At 41.5% G+C, this 24,642-nt stretch overlaps 2 protein-coding genes across 2 annotated transcripts in view; one reads left to right on the forward strand and one right to left on the reverse strand.

Annotated features, from left to right (window-relative positions):
• Positions 1–24,642, reverse strand: part of GUCA1B (guanylate cyclase activator 1B) — a 26,877-nt gene continuing 2,235 nt past the window's right edge. Inside the window, exons 2-5 of the mRNA XM_083745451.1 lie at positions 16,331–16,786; positions 7,995–8,144; positions 3,379–3,493; positions 1–2,323 (exon numbers count right to left, since the gene is read on the reverse strand). Coding sequence (XP_083601577.1) covers positions 2,202–2,323; positions 3,379–3,493; positions 7,995–8,144; positions 16,331–16,534 — 591 coding nt within the window. The 5' untranslated portion in view covers positions 16,535–16,786 and the 3' untranslated portion in view covers positions 1–2,201. The remainder of the gene's footprint in view (positions 2,324–3,378; positions 3,494–7,994; positions 8,145–16,330; positions 16,787–24,642) is intronic.
• IRF6 (interferon regulatory factor 6) overlaps positions 23,260–24,642 on the forward strand; it is a 25,345-nt gene continuing 23,962 nt past the window's right edge. Inside the window, exon 1 of the mRNA XM_083745437.1 lies at positions 23,260–23,405. The gene's annotated coding sequence lies outside the window, so the exon portion shown is untranslated. The remainder of the gene's footprint in view (positions 23,406–24,642) is intronic.

Below are 24,642 nucleotides of genomic sequence, written 5' to 3' on the forward strand. Positions count from 1 at the left end.
GATTTTGTCTTATGAGTCTGAAGAATAAGAAAATGGCAAATAAAATACATTCAAGGTAAGGTGAGAAAATTATTATTCAGCTGGTTTAGTTTAGCATTTGGGTCTTCTTATTGTATTACACAATTCTACCAGAGTATGATATCTCTGATAGATGTAACAGACCCCTCCCATAATTACATATCTATGAATATTCAAAAATATTGCCTATATGACTTTATTTCTGGTGTTTCCACTTGCTTTACAAATTGAATGTGCAGCCAAAGAGTTATGTGAAAAAATGAAGATATTGAGTGATCACGAGAATGATCAGTCTGTTGTGTGCTTTGGGCCAGACCATTCCATACTATTGCTATACCGTCCAGTGACTGGGGTCAACAGCACCAGGCCTTTGCTAAGGGCCTGAGCCCTTACTGAGGAAGCACCACCAAATTCTGATTTGGCCACTGAGGCCTGGTGGTCCTCTCAGCACTGGCTCCCGCATAGCTGTGGGTGGCTCCTGTCATTTTAACCTCCCTCAGTGTCTCTGGGGCTCCAATATAGCATAGCTTGCTGGCTGGACCAGCTTTTTCTGTTGCTGGGCCTGCAGGTTATCAAGGCAAGAGGGGCACCTGTGCAGTGCCAAATACCCCACTAAACCTGGCACTGATCCTGGCTTGTAGTCTCTGGAAAGCTTGAATGTAATGCAGGCCACTCAAACAAATGAGTTCTTCTGTATTTGAAGAGTTTTAATAAATATAATACAATGTCACCTATTTGCTAATGAGCACTTATACCTAGTATTCACAATGTGCAACAGGCTCAGCAAATGGAGCCTCACCTTATTTATTCACTAATTCATCTGCAAACTTTTAGTGCAAATGTGACAGATCTGCACTGCTTATTTCACAATTAGCATCATTTCTCACCAGAACATGCTGCCCTGTCACCATCCTCATATTCAGGCCTGGGCAGACATCATGATCCAGTACTCCAAACCATGGTTTGGAAGTTTGGGAAGGTACCAAGTGTTCTCACACTTTCTCTTCCCCCTCTCACCTCCATTGATGCACACTGAGCCACTCCATTATCAGGTTTCCACTAACCATAGTTTGTTGTGATGTCCAAATATGGCAAACTAAGGGTAATACTTGCCTGCAAACTATGCCTTGAGACCATAGGCTTGCAAATCATTGTTTGGAGTTAGTCCTGGTTATTGCTAATCACAGTTTGCCCAAGTCAATAATTATGGCAAACCATGGTTAGAAGAAATAAGGAAAGGGAGTGGGAACTGCCACAAGAAAATGCAAGAGAGAGACAGCTACTGCAAGCGCATGATGTTATGTCACCTTTCTGATTTTTCAAACTGTAGTCTGGAGGATCATCTTAACCAGACCAAAGTTTCCTCAATGACACTAAAATTCCTAGAAAAGGGTTCCGAAGAAGGATCTACCATGTAGAGGAATCTGCCCTAAGACAATCAGTGAGTTGACAGAGGGAAATAGACTCAGAACACAATAAGTGTATGATGCTACAAGTCCAGTATTCATAATATTCTGCACTTGGTCTAGTAAGAGCCTGTACTCCCTGCAGTCTCATTGCATATAGTAAATAGGTTCTTTTCCTGTTTCTAATTCCATATATGCTTGGCTGTGCATTTGCAATGTTACAAAAAGTTGGAACATCTCACTTGCGATGAAACAGTCTCCAAATGGTTTAGGTTAGCAGCAGAATATTAACATCAAGTAAAACCTTTGGAACACACAAACTCAGAATCAGAACAAACCAGCCATATTCTCAAACTCTGTTACCAAAGAACTTCCTCTCTTCCAGCAAGTTCATCTCTTTCTCCTCAGACATAAAATAGCAGACATACACCTACAAAGAAAGCATTGTGACTTACTAATCAGTCCCTTTGTGCATCTGAGCATCAAATGACACTCAGTGTTCACTTTTGAGACTCTTCTAAGTCAGTCCCTTTTGATACCTGGACCAGCAAACAGGACAATATTTATGCATATGGTTATCTCCTAGCATGACTGGCCAACCATGGCTCACATAGGCTAGTACCCGTGGTACTTTCAATACGCGTGCTTCACAGAGTTGCTGGAGAATGCTTTCGGTTAAGCAAATGATTCTAGAATGAAAGGAAGCACTCTCCATTTGGTTACAACTGGAAATGCAACACACTGAACCACCTGCTGCCCCACACCACATCCTTCCGGTCACGAAGATTTCCTCCTCTGCTCAACAATCCATCCTCCTGGGTTCACATCCATTTGTAGCATCTTCATCACCCACTTGTCTTTTCGGGCCCCGTCAATGAATTCATCCAGAGAAAGCTGCCCTAAAGAATCAATGCAAGAGAGACATTTATCAAAGATGGAAGGGAACAAAGGAAGCATGCCCTCAAAGCTCTACCTATTCTGTACATCTGCATGCCAGCACTTGGGTCACTGCACCTCTTTGCCACCATGTGCTATCAGAGACTCTCCTGCCGCCTACAACCTGCCATTTTCGTTGTGGAGAGAGAAGGGAATGGGTATCCTCATGCTAGTGGGTCCCAAATGGTGCTACTGCACTTATTCATCATAGGAAAACAAGTTATCAGAATGTTCCAATATAGTCGCTTCAGATCCTTACCAACCAGGACTATGAGTGTTGAGAGCATTTAAGTCAGCCAGAATCTCCTTAAGAGAGTTTTCACTTTCAGACACATTATTTGCTGAGTTCCCCCCACCCTGCCCTGCATTATCTTCAAACATTTTCAAGGGAGTCGTGAAGTGCCTGAGTAAGTCTAAAAGGGAAAAGCCAAGAGTAGGTGCTCAGGTGCAAATCAAACATTCAGATTTGGCTCGGCACCAGCAATGATTGGATATGATGGTCCACAGAAAATCTGAGTAAAAGTTCAAAAATGTAGAAGCTTTTATGTAGAGCAAGGTTGGGATGGGGGACCTGTGGCACTTTGGATATTGTTGGACTCCAGGTCCAACAATCAAAAGAAGATCAGTCTCAGCCAGCAGGGTCAAGGGGCAGAGATGATAGGAGTTGTAGTCAAGCCATGTCTGGAGGACTACAGAATCCCCAACTCTGATCTAGGGAATCATAGAATCGTAGAACTGTAGAGTTGGAAGAGACCATGAGGGTCTTCTAGTCCAGCCCCTGGAATATAGGAATATTTTGCCCAACATGAGACTTGAACACACAACCCTGAGATTAAAAGCCTCATGCTCAACCAAATGAGCCACCCAATGCCCTTACATTTTAAATTTGTTGACTCGGGCTGTACTAAATTGCATACAATGCTCCTTCCCGTGAGTTTTGGTGTAACCATTAATCATTGGAATGGCATACGTATTACAGATCCAGACACAAATATCACCCAAGGTGAAAATTTCTTACCATCTCCATTCTCATCCACTAACTGAAATATCCTGTCCACAACTTCTTCTGGAGTGAGACGAGGTGCCCCTTGCTCTTCATCAGGCTGGCATACTTGCTTAAGCCTGTAAATAGACTGGAAGACAGAAAAACAACCATGGTTTTTAAAAACAAACAAACAAACGCTTGCTGGTAAGAGAAGACCAGAAAAGAAAGCAACTTAAGTTTCCGAGACAGAGATGCAGGAAAATCTAATGAATATTTTGCTCACATTTGTAATCTGTGCATGTCAGGATCTGAGATATCAGGAAATGGCACAGCAAGAGACAGCATGTCAGATGGGGGGGACATACACCTCCACTTCCTCAGTTTCCTTTAGGTAAGTTTTGTTCATGGTCACTGAGTCAGAACCATCTTGAGGATCAGTACGTAAAGTCTCCCTGTCTGCTTTGCTGGGACTTCAGTGCAGTGTACCTTGCTTTCTCCTGTTGGTTGCACAAGGAAACATGCACCTGGGATGCTCTGAACAGAAAAACAGCTAGGAGGTGCTATTTGTAGCAGGAAGGGAGTGGGCAGCGAGAGAGGTTAAGGATTTACCCCTTCTCTATCCATAGTTGCCCTTCCCAAAATGACTTTTCCAGATTTGGGTTTTTGTTTTTTACAAGACCACTAGGCTATTATGAGATGCAATCACATGTAATGTATACCATTTGACCCATGCTGGTCTAAATTATGATCTAAACAAAATGCATTGCAATGCTGTTCCTGAGCTCCTTTATTCAGTGCACTGGGGAGGAAACAAACCAAAGGCTTGCTTGCCATTATGTGCAAACCAATGCTCATGATTTGTTTTTTTCCCAAACAGCTACTTTGGAAAGCTATGGTTTGTTTTAGGCTTACCATAATGGTTTGTTAAGAGAGAAACGAACTATGAGTGCTGGTTCAAACACAACAGCAAACCAGCCTCTGTTTTTCTTCTTTCCCAGACACAAAAGAAAGGAGCAGAGAGGAGAAGCATGCTGCTCATTCACATTAAACCACAACTTAATTTAAACAGCACAGTACTTTAATGTGGTGTGCAGATTGGTCTTTGCAAACATGACAAGTTGATGGAGCTGTTGTGTGATTAAGGACTAACCTCAATGGCCTTTGATCGCTTCCAACTCTGTAATCACCCATCCTCCTCTAAACCACATATTCTCTTTTTGAACACTACTTTTTCTTAGTCCTGTGCTTAGGATAGCAGTTCCATTAAAATGTAAGTGAAAATATAACTTCTGTATAAAATAGAAATGGAATGTGTCATGTGACAAAGAGATTGATAAAGATAGTGAGGAGGTTGGAGAGCAAGACCTAAGAGGAAAGGTTGAAGGGGTTAGGTATGTTTAGCCCATGAAAGAGATGATTAAGAGGCTTTATTTATGATGATCGTCATCAAATATTGAAGAGCTATTGCATAGATGATAGAGCAAATTTGTACTCTCTTGCTCCAGAGAGTACGAGTAGGTTCAAATTTAATAAGGTATTTAGACTAAACATCATTTGTTGTTCAAAAGTGGGACAAAGTGCCTTAGAAAGTGCTGGGCTCTTCTTTGTTAGTGGTTTTTAAAGCCAAGGTTGGGTGGCCACTTATCAGGGGAGCTGGTTTTCCTGCCCTGGCAGGTGTTGGGAATACATTTGAAGTTCCTTCAAACTTCATGATTCTACATTCTGATGGATTTGTGGGATTATTTGTGTGTGTGTTTTTTTGCAGTTTTGGGGATTCTGAGTCATGGCCTCTCTTTCCCCTTCAGGCTTAAGAATTAGAATTCTCTTCTCCCCTCCTTGATTTTCTTTACATCTTTCAACATGGGCCAGGCATCTCACCAGACTGTGGATTAGCCAGGGCATGACCCAGCTATGGCCAATTCTCCGCGGACCTTAAAGCTGGGACTGTGAATCTGCCTAAAGCAGACCTCTTTGTTGGCACAGGTCATTGACTGCTTATCTTCTTGATGCTTATGACTCACCAAAGGAATTATGGCTTTGTTTTACTTGAAGCAATTAACTACTGGATGCAGTTGGTCTTGGATACAGGAAAGAAAGAATGGCTAGTGTGATAAGTGCAATGGCTTAGTCCTGATTTCTCTCTCTATAATCCTTATTCTTACGTAATGCTAGCTGAAGCAAGAAATTTTTCCAATAAATTTCCAATCACTCCTTTACACTGTTTGCTCTTTGTTATGTACAGCATGCCGTGTGTGTAAAAAGAGCTCCTCAGATCACATAGCATTGTTTTTCTTTTCTGGTATATATTACCAAAAAAACACCAAAAAACAACCTAGCTGCATTTTCTCCATTTGGATTGACACTGTTCTAATCTCCAGGGACCTTTACCTGTCCATTGTGAACATGAGAGTGCTGGATCAATTAAATGTACAAATTACTATTGGAATGGCATCTAAAAGATAAAGAAGTCAAATCAGTAATGATGCATTGGGCTAAAGATATAGGACATAATATACCAATAGATGATTGGGGGAGGTTATGGAGAGAGGGAATAAATTTTACTACCTGCAGTGCATTAAAAGAAAATATAATGAAAATGATGTATAGGTGGTACGTAACACCAGTGAAACTAGCTAAAATGTATAAAACGAAAAATAAATGTTGGAAATGTAAAGAAAAAAAGGGCACATTTTACCACATGTGGTGGGAATGCAAAAAAGAGAAAGACTTCTGAGAAATGATCTATAATGAAAGCAAAAAATGCTGAAATATACATTTCCCAAAAAGAACAGAAGCTCTTTTACTGGGTATGGTAGGTACAGAAATTCATAAAAATGATTTTTAAAAACTGTTTTTATATGTGACCACTGCAGCAAGAATACTATTAGCCCAAAGATGGAAGCAAGAAGAAATGCCAACAAAAGAAGAGTGGCAAATAAAATTGATGGACAACGTCAAGCTGGCAAGACTTCCAGGGAAAATTTGAAACCAGCAGGACCAGACTTGCCTAAAGGACTGGAAGAAATTTATATTGTATTTGAATTGTAGGATTGCAAGAAGTTTTGTAAGGAGAGCTATTCAAATTATTGTGAGAAGTATTAAGATTAGTTGACATACCGTAGATTCCGGCGTATAAGACGACTTTTTAACCCTGGAAAAGAGGTTAAAATGTCGGGGGTCGTCTTATACGCTGGGTATGGGTGGCGGGTGGCGGGCTCCGCACCGGGAGAAAGACTGGGCTTATAAGACAAGCCCCCAAATTGCGGCTGCCAATTTTGGGGGGTCGTCTAATACGCCCAGTCGCCTAATGCGCGGGAATCTACGGTATGATTGGATTTAAAACAATAAGCATAGTAATAAAATGCACAATTAGAAAGGAATTCAGAAAACCATCAGAAGGGGTTGATGGAAACCCTAGGCTATGATAGCCAGGGATTTGTTATGTAGTGTTGGAGATGTTGTGTTGAAAAATTGTGTAAAACTTAATAAAAATTGTATTTAAAAGAGAGAGAGAGAAAGTGCTGGATCAGGCCAATGGCCCATCTAGTCCAGCATCCTGTTCTCACCATGGTCAACCAGATGCCTATGGGAAGTCCACAAGCAGGATCTGAGCACAACAGCACTCTTCCCACTTGTGAATAGAAACCCATTACCATCTCCTGTACTCTGTTCCTTCAGACTGTCTGGAATCCACTGCTGTCTCTCAAGATTGTGTTGCCACCTTGTTCGAATACAGTGGTACCTTGGTTTGCAACCACTTTGGATTACAACCATTTTGGATTACAACCCATATTTTTTTTTATTACAACCAATTTGGGGAGGGGGGAGGCCCCATTGACGAAAGCGCGCTTTGGGTTACAACCTGTTTTGGTTTACAATTGGACCTCCAGAACGGATTATGGTTGTAAACCAAGGTACCACTGTACTTTCATCATGATCAGAAGCATTACAGGAAAGCCACTGCATCACACCCAACTTGTCAGTCATTGATAATTTAGAAGAAGCTGGATCCTTTCCTTGATACTGAAGCCCATTCCTTGTCACTACTCTTTCTGACCATGCACATAAAGTTAAGAAAGCATGACGTGTGCATATTAACATGACAGGCAAAAAAGTTAAGATTTTTACTTTTTACTGTCAATAACATCATTTGGGAAACCTCAGTGAAAGTGAACAGAGCAGAGCAAAGGCACCATTTTAAAAAAATCAGATTTCAAAATCCCAGTCCATTTCCAGGTCCAGGTCCAGTTAAAGTGCCAGTTTAAACCTTAAAGCCCAAGATGGGGTTGTCCAAAAGACCACATTCTCCCATGTGCATCTTCCCAAAAGCTTAACATTTTCATTGGAGGCTTTGCTCCTCCAGTGAGGGTCTTTTCAGTTGTGGCACCCTAGCTCTATAGTCTTTCCAGGGAGCCTTTATGGCACCATCTTTGTGGCGTTTGGGGCACAAGAGGAAGATCGTTCTGTTCATCCAGGTATTTAAAATAATCTTTGTAGCCTGGATCAGGCTGAAATTCATACCCTGGGTGCTCCTACTGCAGCTTAATGGTGTGAGGGGGTCATTGCGGCATCTGCAGCCCTGATGCTCCCATGATGGGAGAAGGCAGGCAAATTGCTTTGGGTGATTGTATGATGTCTCTCCTACTCACCTCAACTATTTCTAAGAGCTCGGGTTTGTCTATGCAGCCGTTGCCATCCTTATCATATATTTTGAACGTCCACCTCAGTTTGTGTTCCAACTTCCCTCGTAAAACAAGATTCAGAGCAGCCACATATTCTAGGAAATCAATGGTGTTGTCCTGTGGATTAAAAAACATGGAGGGGTTAATCTGGAAAGAGTGAAGCAAAATGTAGAGCGAACTTGTCAAAAAGATCTTAAACTAATGGAAATGGAGTTAGAATGATGGCTGCATGCCATAATTTCAATTCCCTGATGAAATCTAAACGTAGTCATTATGATATTTACTCATGTGCTATCTACTTTTGTTTTCTCCTATAACCTTTGGCTGACGTAATTACTCAATGTAATCTTAAAATCTCTTAGATTATCATTACCAACCAGTTGTGCCTTACGTCAGGTTTCTATATTTCCAAAAGGAATCCATTCTTCACTTAGTGCTTTGTCCCAGGAAGCATTTGTGCACCTTAAATCCTAATCGCAAGAAGTCTTTGTGGTAAAGTCCTTCCCATCTCCATTTCTGGAGGCAGCAGCTGCCCAACATTTTGTAGCAAAAATACAGCTTATGTTATCAAGCACACTACCTTGTGCAGATTCCTGTTATCAAATGAAGTTATCAAGTACACTTCTTCATGCTTGGTATCATGTGCCTGCATGCACAAACATTTATCCACACACCAGGTCTTATTATTGTGTCTAGCATATGTTATCTTCTGACTTGTTTTCAGTCTTAGGATAGAGGGAGAAAGCTGGAACCCTTCACTATTTTAAATGCAGGCTGTAGCAGTAGGCTTTATTTGGATTATTTGTAAAGGTCTCCGAGAGAGCGCTTATGTGGTCACCACCCCTGGAGTAACGTAAAAGATCATTCACATTTGAATCAGGGTGTCTTCTCACTTTTTGTATGTGTGCTATATTCCAAATGATCAGCATGGCTACAAATACTTTGTCAGCTATTTATAAATATTGCCTTCCTACTGTGTTTCCTACTGAGAAGAGAAGACTCCCTGGAAAAGACCCTGGTGTTGGGAAAGATTGAGGGCACAAGAAGCAGGGGATGACAGAAGACGAGATGGTTGGACAGTGTTCTCAAAGCTACCAGCATGAGTTTGACCAAACTGCGGGAGGCAGTGGAAGACAGGAGTGCCTGGCGTGCTCTGGTCCATGGGGTCACGAAGAGTTGGACACAACTAAACCACTAAACAACAACACTGTGTTTCACTCTCACAAGCTTCATTCTTGCCTAATGGTTTTTTTGTTTTGTTTTGTTAAAGACTATATATTGTTCGAAAACTTACTTTCAAAGGGGGGGGGGAGAGGGGAATTGAAAGAGTAGTTTCTACTCTTCCCAGTGATCCTGTGATACAACCTATTTCAGGATAATCTAGTCTAAAGAGTTCCTTGAGTGTGGCAGTAACCCTGCAATGGGTGATCCAATGTCTAAGTATTTAAGTTTTAGATTCTAATAAGGATAATTTGAAGATCTTTTAAAATTGATTCCCATCTCAAAACTCAGCTAATAAAGTTTAATTACATTTGAGGATTAGACCTTTAATATCAGAACACAGCAGACACTAGTGGTTTCTGTGGAAGTGTGCAACGATTCCAAATGGTGCAATCATCTTTTGTATATTTGAAACAACAGATGTGGACTTGGGCTATGTGCAAACTATACCTTAAAAGCACATTTGAGCGCAATCTTTCCATTTAAAGAATTCTGGGCACTACAGTTTTCTCTCACAGAGTTAAAATTCCTAGCAACCCTTAACAAACTATGATGCTCAGATTTCTTTGAGCAAGGGTGCTTTAGATGTGCTTTGGATGTGCTTTAAAAGTATAGTGTGTGGTACACAACATTAGCATTTCTATACCATATTGTCCCTGGCATTCTGTCCTCCTTGCTCCTGTGTGGCCGTGCTGAGGTCATGTTTCCATTGTTTATCTAATCCTATATGAAGCATATAATCCCTGCTTACTCTTTTGACTCTCTTTTCCTTACTTGGCATATCTTCTTGACTTTTGACCCTGCACTATTGACACCTAGTTTCCTTGATCTATATAAACCTGATTTGACTTCACTATCTTGATCCTCTTCTGGTGCTGATACACAACTTTGCTTCCCATTTCTGACTTTCTGGCTACTATTTTGATGTCAGTTTCCACATCCCTCTCCCTACACAGAGTACCAAACACCTGACACCATATTCTATAATGACAAGTACATGAACTGTGTATCTGAAGAAGTGTGCATGCACACGAAAGCTCATACCAAGAACTAACTTAGTTGGTCTTTAAGGTGCTACTGGAAGGATTTTTTTTATTTTTTTTAAGTACATGAACTGTCTGCATGCATTAGTTGACCTGAATGGCTACATGAATGGAGAGTTATTCTCAAGAATCTTCTCCACCATAGGTTCCATTCAGACAGAAACTGAATTGGTTAATTCAGATGGCAACTGTGTCAATACATGCCGAGTGTCCCAGAAAAAGGGGGCACCCTATTTTTTAAAGCAAGACTGTGGCAGCCATTTTGAGTGCTGCTCTCTCTTGTACTCTCACCCTGAAAAAGCACTTTTTTCAGGGCAAGATTGCAATGCATGTCAGGTGACTCAGCAGGGAGCATGTCGCAGAAGACGCGTGTCCTGGTTTTTGAAATAAAAAAGTTGGATGGCATGCTGTGTTTTAGAAACACTTCGTACCATTATTTGTTTGTATTAACATGTTAGATAGAAATCACAGATTGCATATGCTATATTAAAAATCGCAGGTTCTGCCATTGGAGGACACTATGTAAATACAGTGGTACCTCTGGTTACAAATTTAATTCATTCTGGAGGTCCGTTCTTAAGCTGAAATCATTCTTATCCTGAGACATGCTTTTGCTAATGGGGACTCCCACTGCACACGTGCCTCTGGCGCACAATTTCCGTCCGCATCCTGGGGCAAAGTTCACAACCAGAAGCAGCTACTTCCGGGTTAGCGGAGCTCATAACCTGAAGCATTCGTAACCAGAGGTACCACTGTACAGAATATAGTGCCTTTTTCTTTGGTTTTAAAGAAGCACTGGAAGTTTGAAAACAAATGCATTTTTGCTTATTCTAAATCTTAATTGGCCCTCTGCTTGTCAGCTTCAAATGTAGTCTACATTTTTGTTTGTCTTAATCCGGCCCCTAGCATTGGGGAAATATTGTAGAACTAATGATGAATCAAAATGAATCCATCACCAATGCACTATTATTTTGTCAAGGATATGTTGCAGAATACACCTGTAATAAAACTCCTAAAGGTAGGAGGTGCCTACAATCTTTATGTCTGGCTTTCCTGTTCTTGTCCTGCATACCATTTAACTATACTGAACAAGAACAATGGACAGTATCCTCCTTCTCAAAGCCAGTCTTTGGCATCCTGACTGAAGGAAAGAAGAGAGCAGGATTCATTATTGACAGAATAAGGCTTTGTGAGATAAGGATTAGAATAAGTAGGGTAGGCAGTGTAGCTGCTGTAGCACCCTCTGTAACTAGTCTTCAGACTGTTTTCAGTTTTAGTTTTTCATTACATCCACTCAGCTCTCTGTATAGCACAATCTTTATTTAAATTTGTATATGGTCAAATCTGATTGAAGCCAACTTCCCTCAAGAAGAAAAGTTATAGAAGCTTGCTTTTCCAGTTCTTAAGCGTTGTAGGAGCTTGCTCTTCCAGTTTCTTAATTGTGAGCCATGCAGTGATAGGTCTGCTATAGCTTCAATTAGCTGGGCTTGATCTTCCTGCCATTAAGATATACCGGTATGTGAACTGACCTCAGGGCTGAACATATACTTATGCTAGGTAGACCATGATGTCCTGTCAATCATACAATGTTCTCAAAATTGGAGCATACACCTAAGACAGTTGGGATTTTGCCAACCCCCGGAGCTTCCATTTACTATGAGAAATAGCAGAAATCGGGCACTAACACCCTTAAGTGTCTTTACAAAGCTTAAAGTAATTGCCAGCCCAGTCTAATGGGTAAGGCTTAAGCTAGAGGGGTGCGAGCAATAAATTCCTCTGCAGTCCCCAAAGTGCATTTCATCATATTTCTTCACATAAAATACACTGCTTTCATTGCTGTCAGCTTTGAGCAGTGTATCTCTGTAGAATAGAATCATAGAATCATAGAGTTGGAAGAGACCACAAGGGCCATCGAGTCCAACCCCCTGCCAAGCAGGAAACACCATCAGACCACTCCTGACATATGGTTGTCAAGCCTCTGCTTAAAGACCTCCAAAGAAGGAGACTCCACCACACTCCTTGGCAGCAAATTCCACTGTCGAACAGCTCTTACTGTCAGGAAGTTCTTCCTAATGTTTAGGTGGAATCTTCTTTCTTGTAGTTTGGATCCATTGCTCCGTGTCCTCTTCTCTGGAGCAGCAGAAATAACCTTTCTCCCTCCTCTATGTTACATCCTTTTATATATTTGAACATGGCTATCATATCACCCCTTAACCTCCTCTTCTCCAGGCTAAACATGCCCAACTCCCTTAGCCGTTCCTCATAAGGCATCATTTCCAGGCCTTTGACCATTTTGGTTGCCCTCCTCTGGACACGTTCCAGTTTGTCAGTGTCCTTCTTGAACTGTGGTGCCCAGAACTGGACACAGTACTCCAGGTGAGGTCTGACCAGAGCAGAATACAGTGGCACTATTACTTCCCTTGATCTAGATGCTATACTCCTATTGATGCAGCCCAGAATTGCATTGGCTTTTTTAGGTGCCGCGTCACACTGTTGGCTCATGTCAAGTTTGTGGTCAACCAAGACTCCTAGATCCTTTTCACATGTACTGCTCTCAAGCCAGGTGTCACCCATCTTGTATTTGTGCCTCTCATTTTTTTTTTGCCCAAGTGCAATACTTTACATTTCTCCCTGTTAAAATTCATCTTGTTTGTTTTGGCCCAGTTCTCTAATCTGTCAAGGTCGTTTTGAAGTGTGATCCTGTCCTCTGGGGTGTTAGCCACTCCTCCCAGTTTGGTGTCATCTGCAAATTTGATCAGGATGCCCTTGAGTCCATCATCCAAGTCGTTGATAAAGATGTTGAATAAGACCGGGCCCAAGACAGAACCCTGTGGCACCCCACTAGTCACTCTTCTCCAGGATGAAGAGGAACCATTGATGAGCACCCTTTGGGTTCGGTCAGTCAGCCAGTTACAAATCCACTGAGTGGTAGCATAGTCGAGACCGCATTTTACCAGCTTCTTTACAAGAATATCATGGGGCACCTTGTCAAATGCCTTGCTGAAATCATGTGCTCTCCTTGATTCCTATGGGAATTTTTCTGCCTCTTTTCCCCAAGCCAATGGCTCACGTCCGGCCCAGAGGCACTTAATACAAAAGACTGTATGAAAATTCTTGCACGGCAAGCCAGTTCGAGCTGATACCAACACTGAAACAATCAGATCAAATTCTACTACTCTTAAGAGTGGAGCCTATACTCCCATTCATCTCTCTCTTGGGGTCTGTTGACTTTTTATATTTCAGGCACAAACCTCAAGCTGGTATGAAGGATGGCCTCCAACAATACAGCTCTGCTGGCACAACAGATTCCTATGAGCACACAGAACTTGTGCTCGGGTGTCACTTGAGAATCTGTTTGACTACTGTGAGAACAGGATTCTAGACTAGATGGGCCATTGGCCTGATCCAGCAGGCTCTTCTTATTCTCTTAACTTCTTCTTCCTCTCCTCCAGCCCTTGTGCACTCTCGAAATCAGCTCTGGAGACCTGGGGGCAACTAAGAAGCAACTCCTGCAGCCAAGCCGGTGCCAAACGTATTGCTCTGCTTTCCTTTGGAGCATATCAGCAAGGCCAAGAGGTGGGAGTCTTGTTGTCTGGACAGCTCAGAACCTCCACACACACTGCCCAGGCTTGCGCCTCAAGGAGGTCACTTCGGTGCTGCTAATATAGCAAAAACAATGCAGGAGGCAGCAGTTACGAGTTACCAGTCTCTGCAGCCACAGCAGATGCTGTGATTCTCCAGTGGTTTGACTTCACCTTGGAGGCACACTCCATTATTTCCTGAGACGGGCAGAATAGCTGTCAACTTTTCCCTTTTTTTGCGAGGAATCCTATTCGGAATAAGGGAATTTCCCTTTAAAAAAGGGAAAAGTTGACAGCTATGACAGGCGGATGCCAACAAGAACAATCTGCGCTATCCAACTGCATATGCATCTTTCTTTCCCCTCTGCTCTTCCCCTTGCTGTGAATTAGTTAAAGCTTGCATTCAGTATATGCAGTTGTACAATGTCAAACTAAAAAACACCCAACATACAAAATGGAAATCCTAGAATATTCTTCCTAAGGACATTTACCTCTCAACTGTGTTATCCATTTGTAGCCTGTTGCCCTGAATTGGTGCTTTCCTGCTGGAAATTTCCCTTGCCATCAAAGCACGTGATAATTATGTGTTGGAAGTAACAGGAGTTGGGTGGAGTCTCCCACTAAGCTTTACTCAGTGAGTAGATGCATTAAAATTAATGAACATGGCTAAGTTAGACCTATTAATTTCAGCAAGTCTACCCTGAGTAGAACTTAGATGATGACTACACCTCATTTTTAATTAATTGAGCCAGTTTTGTGATTAGTTTAATTCACTCCCACACTGCAACTCAGCCCATCTAAGTTGAAACTTCTCAGAACGTGTTGAGTCACAACTTGGATACAAGCTGCATCTTTCATATGTCCAGTTCAACACAATGCACTCCTTCTATGTCTATATAGTGGTACCTTGGTTTAAGAACAACTTAGTTTACGAACAACTTGGATTAAGAACGCTGCAAACCCGGAAGTAGGTGTTTTGGTTTGTGAACTTTGCCTTGGAAGCAGAACATGTTCCGCTTCCTGTTGAGTGTGTTCCATTTGTAAATTGAGTTCCCCGCTGCTATGGCAAAGCACGCCTTGGTTTAAGAATGCTTTGGTTTTAAGAATGGATTTCCAGAACAGAATAAGTTTGTAAACCAAGGTACCACTTTATAGTGCTTCTCTTCCTGGAACAAGGAAAATGAAGTTAAACTGATATGAATGACCATGACATTTACAAGAAGTGTGTAAGATAGGTATGGAGGTTGGCTAAAAAATATCTTCAATATTTGACCTGTACTTGAACAATAATAAAAATGTGGCATTCCAATGTTATTTACAGGAATTTCAACAACAAAATGGTGTTCTGGCTACTGATTCTTTGTTAGTTACAAAGCATCTTGTCCTAGTGGTGCAGCAATAAAACCATTAGCATATCTGCAAAGCTAAGCAGGGTCTAGTATGATTTCAAATTGGATAGTGGGTGGGGGGTTGCTGCGTGTTGATATTCCTGCATCGCAGGGGGTTGGACTAGATTTTATGATCTAAGGCCCCCAAGTCAGCAGAGTACCTTCCTCTCGCTGACGTTTAGAACATAGTCAAGTGACATCTTATGTAACAATAGTCAGTGTGACCTTGCAGTGACTGCTATAAATCACTGCACCAAAACCACTCTCCCTCCACTGTGCAGTGACAACAGGCTGTTTCATCAGAAAATCATTTTGCTACCCAGATAAATGATTATCATAAAAATATTAAAGTTATATTAATGGCTACAACTGAGAGAACCCCTTTAAATGTGTCCAGCTTTGTTTTTCTGAAGGTTGTTCACTGTGTATCGTCTTGAATCTGATGTACATTTCACAAGTCTTTAGACAATAATGTAAAATGTAGGTTCCTAGAATTTGACAGATAAATCTACGGTTCAAAGAACCCAATTTTGGGGTGGGGTTGGGCTGGAGGGAATATTGAACAAAATTAAATTTTATTAGTTGACTCTCTGTGAAGTTCTGGAAATTATTACCCACCTCCTGCAAGTTTGGCACATCGGTAACTCCTCTGAACAAATAACACTTAACAAATAAGGTCTAGTCCAAAGGAAAAATCCACATTTAAGGTGCTTCCAGAGTGTTGCAATTTTGGGGTGGGATGCAATGATGTACCAGAAAATTCAGGTTGTGCAATTAAAGTTGATTTGGAGGTCTTGCGCAACATATCCACTTCCTAAAAAGATCCAGAAAGTGACAGGCAAATAAAATGGGGCGTCTGGAGTAACCCATGTGTGGTGCAATGAATGCTCAGTAAATATCCAACATTGTTTAACCTCCCTGAAAACAAATCAAAAAGATGGTTCAATATGTGGGTTGTCTGGAAGCTGCCTTAGAAAAGAATGGAAAGTGACTTTTCTTCTTTCAGTGTAAATCTAAACTAAATCAAATCCAAAGCTTTTTAAAACAGTAAATGCTGGAATAATGCTTACCCCATTCTTATCAAAAGCTCTGAACATGTTCTCCACGTATTCCGCTGCCTCCTGATTATCCTGTACTCCAAAGAATCGCTTGAATTCATGCATGAAAAGGGTCCCGCTTGGGCATTCCACCACAAACTTCTTATACCATTCCTGCAGTTCAGCCACATCAATCTCAACTTGTTCCCCCTCCTCATTTGTTAAGCGTTGTCCCATGTTGTTTCACGAAATGGAAGTGGTGGGATTTTCCCCCTTCTCCTCTTTCAGCTTGGTATTTTCTTTCTTGAACAACTTAAAAAAAAAAACTTACGATGTGAGTTTTCTTTTTCTTGCTTTGGTGAATATTGCACGATTATGCTGGACTGCTTCTCCTTATCATTTTTCCTCTTCTTTTTACCCGTCTTCCATGCAGCAGCTACTCAGCCTTCCAGTGTCATTCTCATACAAGCGCAACTGGGAGTGGATCCCCTGAGTTAATCCAGCACAAGATAAGAAAGTATAAGAACGTTAGGAGATTCCCCCATACACGTCACAGAGACCTTCAGAGGTCTCAGGTTAATGTCTCATTTAGAAGTGTTTCCCAAGTAAGGTCACTGGGGTCTCTGATGCTGGTCTAAAGACCTGAAAGCTCCCCTGTTAAGACTATTTATAACACTTTTCTGAATGATTCTGTGTTTGGAACATATCGAACCTATTGTAACTGTTCTCAGTTGTCGTCACAAATACAGGTGGATGGGGTTGCTTCTCTTAAATCATATGAAACAACAACAAAGAAAGATTAAATGTAAATCACCATTATCTATACGTGGACCCAACATTTCTGTGGATGCAAATTTGCTGTGTATATCCTACTGTCTCTGGTCTATGAATCATGATGTAACTATGTACTTCTGAAAATCAATTGTCATTTTCAAATGTATGCAAATCCCTCTTTGAGTCTATGTAAGTAAACTAAATTTAAAAAAAAAACCAGAAACATCTTGCATTCTTCTTACAAATGAGCATTTCGCTTTGAGCTCCTTAGTTGAATTTCAGGGCTAAAAGTATTATACCTGACAGCTCTTTGGATACAGAAATGACCTATATGCCTGAGTGAAACAAATCCTCGTCAAAGTAAAATCTGAATGGCTATAAAAATCAAAATCAATCATTTACAGGGAAATATTATAAGTACACATTTACTCTTTTATTTACTCAATATTTTTCATGTCATCCTTCCTCCAAGGAGTATAGCCTCTATGGCCCTCCTAATTTATTCTGATAACAACCCTGTGAGGGAGGACAGGCTGAACTGTAATAGCTTGGCTGGCACTGTTTGCTTAGTGGCTGAACAAGGATTCAAACTCAGGTTTTCAGTCCATGCCTAACATTTTCCAATACACCATAGTGGCTCTAACAGTGGCTGTAAGGCCTCTTTCCTCCACTCTTTCCAGACATGGCCCGCAACTTAAAGCTCTGTGTCTCCATTTTGAGGAGCTTTCCCCACAAAAACCTTCTCTCAAAAGCTCAAATGGAACAAACAACAATCCAAGGAAACCTCGAACTGGTGTTCGCTTCGATTCAGCTTTAAAGAGCGGGTTTTCACAGGCAAAGCTTGGGGGAAAAAGAAAAGCATTTTGGCTCAGAGCGTTAAAGCCCGGACCAATGTCTGGAAACAGCAGGGCAAAAGGTAAGTGTGGATAAGCCCCAAGTCTGTGCAACTCTCCGACAACCTTATGCAGCATTTTGGATCTGTTTGTTTGAGTGAAATACTTCTGCACAGCTTCTGCTCAGTTGTGTCTGCTCTGCTCCCAAATTCCTGAGGGTTTTGTCAAAAAGTTGGGGGCTGCAGGAAGCCACATCATAAAGACAATGATGACCAGGAACATGATTATTATTACTGTTATTGTTGGGTTGAAATAAGTTTGTGGGTGGAGTAGGTTGAGATCCTTCTAACCCCTGGATCCAGCAAGCATTAAAATAAATGAGATTCACATATAAAATTGTAGATTTATCAAACACACCTTTTTATCATTAAGTTCATAATTACTGTTACTAAGTGCTTAAAGTGGTCAAGTGCTGTACAGATAAAAGAATCCTAATAATATGAACCTTAATACAGAGAAATTTCAGAAAGGAAAACAAAAAATGTGCAGTAGAGTATTAGTTCAAAGGAAAGGACCCCCGTTTCTATAAATGACCCTTTAAAAAGAAAGCCATTGTTACTTTGGATTATCCCAGACCAAATCTATGTTGTTATGTTATCTGGAAACAAATGACCTGTGGCTATAAATGTACTTGATCTCTCCTGATAAGCAGGCAGGATTCCTTTCTAAGAGGATTGGTACAGTGTTAATAGGAAACAATAGTCTCTGCTGTAATAATAGTAAGGCACTGATGATTAAAAGGGGTCATCTACAGAGCAGGTCATTTTACATAAAAACAAGCTAATAAAAAACACCCTCTACAATCAATCAATCATATCTACACAAATATCTGGCTAGTTAGATTACATCAGTATCAGGTAGCCGTGTTGGTCTGATGCAGTCAAACTAAGTTTCTTCTTGGTATAAGCTTTCGTGTGCATGTAAGTGGGTATCTTTGTAAGTGGGTATCTGAAGAAGTACGCAGGCACACAAAAGCTTATACCAAGAGCAAACTTAGTTGGTCTCAAAGGTGCTACTGGACAATTTTATTTATTTATTATATATATTTCATCAGTATCAGGCATTTGCCTTTATAAATCATGTCAAACACAAACTGGAAAGGTGGGTGGTACAGATACTTTAAAATAAATAAATACTTAAACCAATTCTGCTCCTCCTCTTTTGTTCAGTTCGTTCTCCCTTCTCTACTCCTTCCTCCTTTGGGAGGAAAAGCGGGATAGAAATGTAAGAAGAAATAAATAAAAACCCAGCATACAAAGCTTGCTTGCTCGAGAACGTCCCTGGTGCTATCTGTGGAGAGCCTTCCTGTTCCCCGGTGCTGTGCTTCCTTCTCCCTTTTTAAGCTACCTGCTCTGATTCACTTCATAGAGCCAACCCTGTCTTATAAAGATCTGCGTCTGTGCAAATAATCCAAATGAGAGGGGTCACACTCATGCCTTCATGACCCTCTCTCATGCAGATATGACCACAACATTGATACACTAATGTAGTATTATTTGAAGGCTCTCCACTGTTTTACTAGTAGTATAGCATTTGTTATTTGTTATTGTTATTTGTTGTTATTTGTTATTAGGGACGCGTGTGGCGCTGTGGGTAAAACCTCAGCACCTAGGACTTGCCAATCGCATGGTCGGCGGTTCAAATCGCTGCGGCGGGGTGCGCTCCCGTTGTTCGGTCCCAGCGCCTGCCAACCTAGCAGTTTGAAAGCACCCCAAGGGTGCAAGTAGATAAATAGGGACCGCTTACCAGCAGTAAGGTAAACGGCGTTCCGTGTGCTGCGCTGGCTCGCCAGATGCAGCTTGTCATGCTGGCCACGTGACCCGGAGGTGTCTGTGGACAGCGCTGGCTCCTGGCCTATAGAGTGAGATGAGCGCACAACCCTAGAGTCTGGCAAGACTGGCCCGTACAGGCAGGGGTACCTTTACCTTTTTATAGCATTTGTTTAGTATTTTTATTATCTTTACAAAACGGTGCACTGTAATTATATCAAGACTTTGTAAGTGGATGGGATCAAAAATAGAGAGAGAGCGTACTGAGACCTGTTACTTTCTGCTGTTCTGTTGTCTGTGAAACTGCTGTGTTTTGAAATTTAGCTGCTAAGAATGTGCAACAGGATTCCACATGCCCAGATTCTTATCGCATCACTTTGTTTTGCACCTCTCGGATTCTACTTATTTCTTCCCAGGTAGGCAGAAGAGTGCTGCTGCATTCACTTTGAAAAATAAACCAGAAGAAATGAATTGGGTTTCCTGAATTGGGCGGCTGGTCTTTTTAAAGACTTGTGTAGGCATTAGATTGAACATTCTTGCAGTTACTAGTTGGGATCCTTTATCCTGTGAACGTTTTTTTCCTCCCTACAGCTTTGTAGAACAGTTTTGGATTATGATAATCCCCTGAATTTGTTCCACTGTCATTTCAGTGCAGGAACTAGATGTAAAAAGAAGTCACCATCAGGACAGATGCACAGATAACAAAACAAAAATGGGGGACTGGGATGTAAAATGTTTATCATTTCCTTGTAGTGGAGATTCTCCAATCCCATGATTCAAGTAGCAGGAGTAATAGGAGCTGCAGAAGGAGAAGCTGTAGTAAAAGGAAGATTAGCTACAGGGAGTAGTAAGCCTAGTTCTTTAGCTTGCTTACCTGTTTGTGGCAGCCCTACAGAAGACGTTTTTGCTCAGAAAGCTCCTGCTGAGAGGCCTGTCACTGACCTGACTCCCAACAGCCCTGTTTCACTGGACTTTTGTTCATTGGTTGCTGCTAGCAGGTTCATTTGAGAGGCTTAGAAGCTGAGGACACCCCACTCAAGTCATAACTATTTCAGATATCTGAGAAACTATGTGGGAAGCAGCAAGAACATCAGGGGGTGCATGTGGTGCATTGCGCAGAAAGTGGCAGTCCTTCATATGTGCAGTCCTTCATATGTTTAAAGGTAAAGAGACCCCTGACCATTAGGTCCAGTCGTGGCCGACTCTGGGGTTGCGGTGCACATCCTGCTTTATTGGCCAAGGGAGCCAGCGTACAGCTTCCGGGTCGTGTGACCAGCATGACTAAGCCGCTTCTGGCGAACCAGAGCAGTGCACGGAAATGCCGTTTACCTTCCCACCGGAGCAGTACCTATTTATCTACTTGCACTTTGACGTGCTTTCGATGTTTACTCAGAAGTAAATCATATTATTTGCCTTTATTCCCAAAAGAACATATGCCAAGCACCACTGGATCAGACCAGAGGCCCATCTAGCCCAGCCATCTGCTCTTACAGCAGCCAACCAGATGCCCAGGGAGAACCTGCAAGCAGGAAGGACCTGAGGGCAACAGCACTCCCCCATGGGTGGTTTCCAGCACCTGGTATTCAGAGGCACTGCCTCCAAAACTGGAGGTAGTAGATAGCCATCATAGCTAGTAGCTATTGATAACCTAATCCTTTCTGAAGGTGTTCTTAAGATTGCAACCCACAGGGCAATCCAACATGTTTCATGAAAAGCAAGCTTCAGTTGAGTTCAGTGGGGTTTAGGTTGCTTCCGGATGACCTGTTTATTATGTAGTCGTTCTGATTTGTTTGCAGGGAGATTAGATGACATCATGTCAAGTAAGTGTTATTCCACACTTTCAAGCGCATTTCTCGATCACTTTCCTTACTGCAAAAAGCACAATTATTTTGCGGATGTGTGTTTGCTGTGCAAGAGCTTTAATTGCTCAATCTGAATTTGCAGCGTGTGACTGAAACTCACCCCAAAATAGCAATGGTCTGGAAGTACCCTTACTCCTACATAAGGATTGCATCCAGAGTCGCTGTGGAAAGAGTTACAGTCTTGGATTCACTTTCTTCTGTACACCACACTTCATGTGTCACCTGATGCCATATGTGCTTCTTTTAGTTTCTTTGAAATAGTACTGTAATTTCCCGATAGAACACTGTTTTATGAAGCCAAGTAAATGAATTAATCTGTGTGAGAGCCTGATGTTAGTCAATCAAGTAAGGAAGCATGTTAGACAGATGCCACAGGGAGAACTACTTGGGTAACCAAGGTACAAAGGAACAGATTACATTCAATAATATGCTCTGCTAGGTGAGTCATATTATTAACAGTGATGAGAGCAAAGATATTTCCAAGCTGACAGCCTGGGAGGATTCAGCAATACAGATTACTCATTTTCCTTCAGACTGCTTACGGAGCATGTTCCCACATGCCAGCTATATTGAAGCCTGAAGGAAATTCAGAAAGTAGCTGCAGCAAGGACAGAATCATCTGCTTGGGATCTGCACTAACTGGTAGGTTTGCCTTTGCTGGGCATAAAAACAGGCAAAGGAAGAGGATTCCAGTCTGGATTCCATGTCTGTGGCCTGACAGCATCTAGTGAAGGTTAAGGATGAAATGTTTAACAGTGTCAAACACGTAAGACCATGTGCCACATATGCTACTTAAACTAGCTGTTTTATTTAGGAATGTCCTACAGCTGAGAAGCATCCTGACCCAGGCTGCCCCTGAAGAAGAAAATTGTATTTCTGAGATGCATTAGAATTCAATAAATGTTGGCTCTTTTGAAAAGCTTTTTCTCCTTTGCCTTCCTTTCATACACAGTGCCTTCCTTCCCTCCCTTTTTCTCCCCTGCAAATTATTGTAACAGGAAAAGAAGGGCATGTTCCTTTCTCAAGTGTGCTTTGATCAATACTGTACCCATCCATTTTGTATACCTTTTCTTCTTTTCCAAATTTTAATCTGAAAAGGAGTTCTTTGAAGGCAGTGGCTGCTATTCAAAACAGAGTTAGGGAGGATTAATCCCATTGAATTCAAGTATGCCATGTGTGTGTTTGTGTGTGTGTGTTTCTCTAACGTCGGAATACAATCTTACTTTAAAAACAAACAAGAGTGAAAGCATGGCTACATCTAGAACATTGTATGGCTACAAGCTATAACATGTAGCTTCCTGCAGAAGCTACATACACAATAATGTTATGGTGATGGGCTATATTGTGAACTGCCCTGAGATCTTTTGATGAAGGCTAGTATATTACACACACACACACACACACACACACACACACACACAGTCTAATGATATTGATTCAAGGCTAGTGGAAAATAGCAATTGGGGGGGGGGGGGACATCTAGGCTTTAAAATCTTCCAGAAATGCCTCATAACTAATTTTGAGTTTGTGGTTTTGAACCTTGCACAAGCCCGTCTTTCCAAAATTAGCAACACCTTGGAAGCAGACTACTGTCTGTGTGGGTAGAAGCAAAAAAGGAAAATGCTTTCCTTTTTCCTGATTCATTTCCATAGAATTACAGTGTGCTACTTGCTCTCTCGAAACCAAGATTTGTTGAGTCATAGATCCCCACCTTAGTTTAAGGTAATGTGAGTGAAGAATCATATCAAGAACATACTGGAGAAGACTTTGTTGGAGAGAAGAGTATGCTGTCCAGAAATTACAAGCAAAGGTAAGCTGCTTCGTACGAGGGGAAGTGAGAGTAGATGGAGCATTTTGATGCTCTTAATCTTTCAATTGTTTTCTATAAAGGTTCCAGAGGATGGCACTAAGGAATACTGGCATACTGTTTCATTCTGAAATAAGGAAGTTAAGTGTCGTAGGCTTGCAATGCCCAAGTTTTGTTTTGTTTTTGCAAAGAACTACTACAAAAGATAATATCGTTCATTAACTATATTTGAACTGGAATATTTCACTGTAAGGTGCTTCCAAAGCATTTTGTGGGTAGGGAAAATAAAAATAAAATGCAGGGCCAAATTAGGAAGAGAATGAAAGGACAAGAGGAGACCCAAACATTTTGTTCAGTCATATGTGTGCCTGCCTGGACTTTGAGATCTTCTGTGAAGGCCACTAAGTGTCTGTTGTGGCAGGGTCTTCTGAGGGTGGGAGTTGTACTTTTTTCTTTCTTCATTGTCGTGCTTTTTAATGGTTTTAAGTGTTCGAATTGTCGTGCTTTTTAATGGTTTTAAGTGTTCGAATTCAGTGGTGTTTTAATATGGCAACTTATTTGTTTTTTTAAAAAATATTTACAGTGGTACCTTGGGTTACAGACGCTTCAGGTTACAGACACTTCAGGTTACAGACTCTGCTAACCCAGAAATAGTACTTCAGGTTAAGAACTTTGCTTCAGGATGAGAACAGAAATCGTGCTCTGGCGGCACGGCAGCAGCAGGAGGCCCCATTAGCTAAAGTGGTGCTTCAGGTTAAGAACAGTTTCAGGTTAAGAATGGACCTCCGGAACGAATTAAGTACGTAACCAGAGGTACCACTGTATATTGATTGGTATGTTTCCAGTTGTATCTGTTTCAGTTCAAGTTTTGAGCCTCCTTGAGTCCTCTACTGGGAGGAAGGCGGGATATAAATAAAATAAGGATAAATAAGAACATAAGAAGAGCCTGCTGGATCTGACCAGTGGCTCATCTAGTCCAGCATCCTGTCCTGACAGTGACCAACCATATGCCTGTGGAAAACACTCAAACAGGACCCAAGCATAAGAGCACTCCCCCCTCCTGTGATTTCCAACAATTGGTATTAGGAAACTGCCAGGAGGCAGATCATGGCCATTAAGCCCAGAACCTTGTATTTAAACACATCTGTAAGACTCTTTTGTGACATGTTCAGATTATAGTATGCTGCATGTAAAGAGTAAAAATGAACAAAACGTTTCTCCGAAAAGGTGACAGTAAAAA

Source organism: Podarcis gaigeae (assembly GCF_964106915.1).
Source record: "Podarcis gaigeae genome assembly, chromosome: 6".
Taxonomy (NCBI): Eukaryota; Metazoa; Chordata; class Lepidosauria; order Squamata; family Lacertidae; genus Podarcis; species Podarcis gaigeae.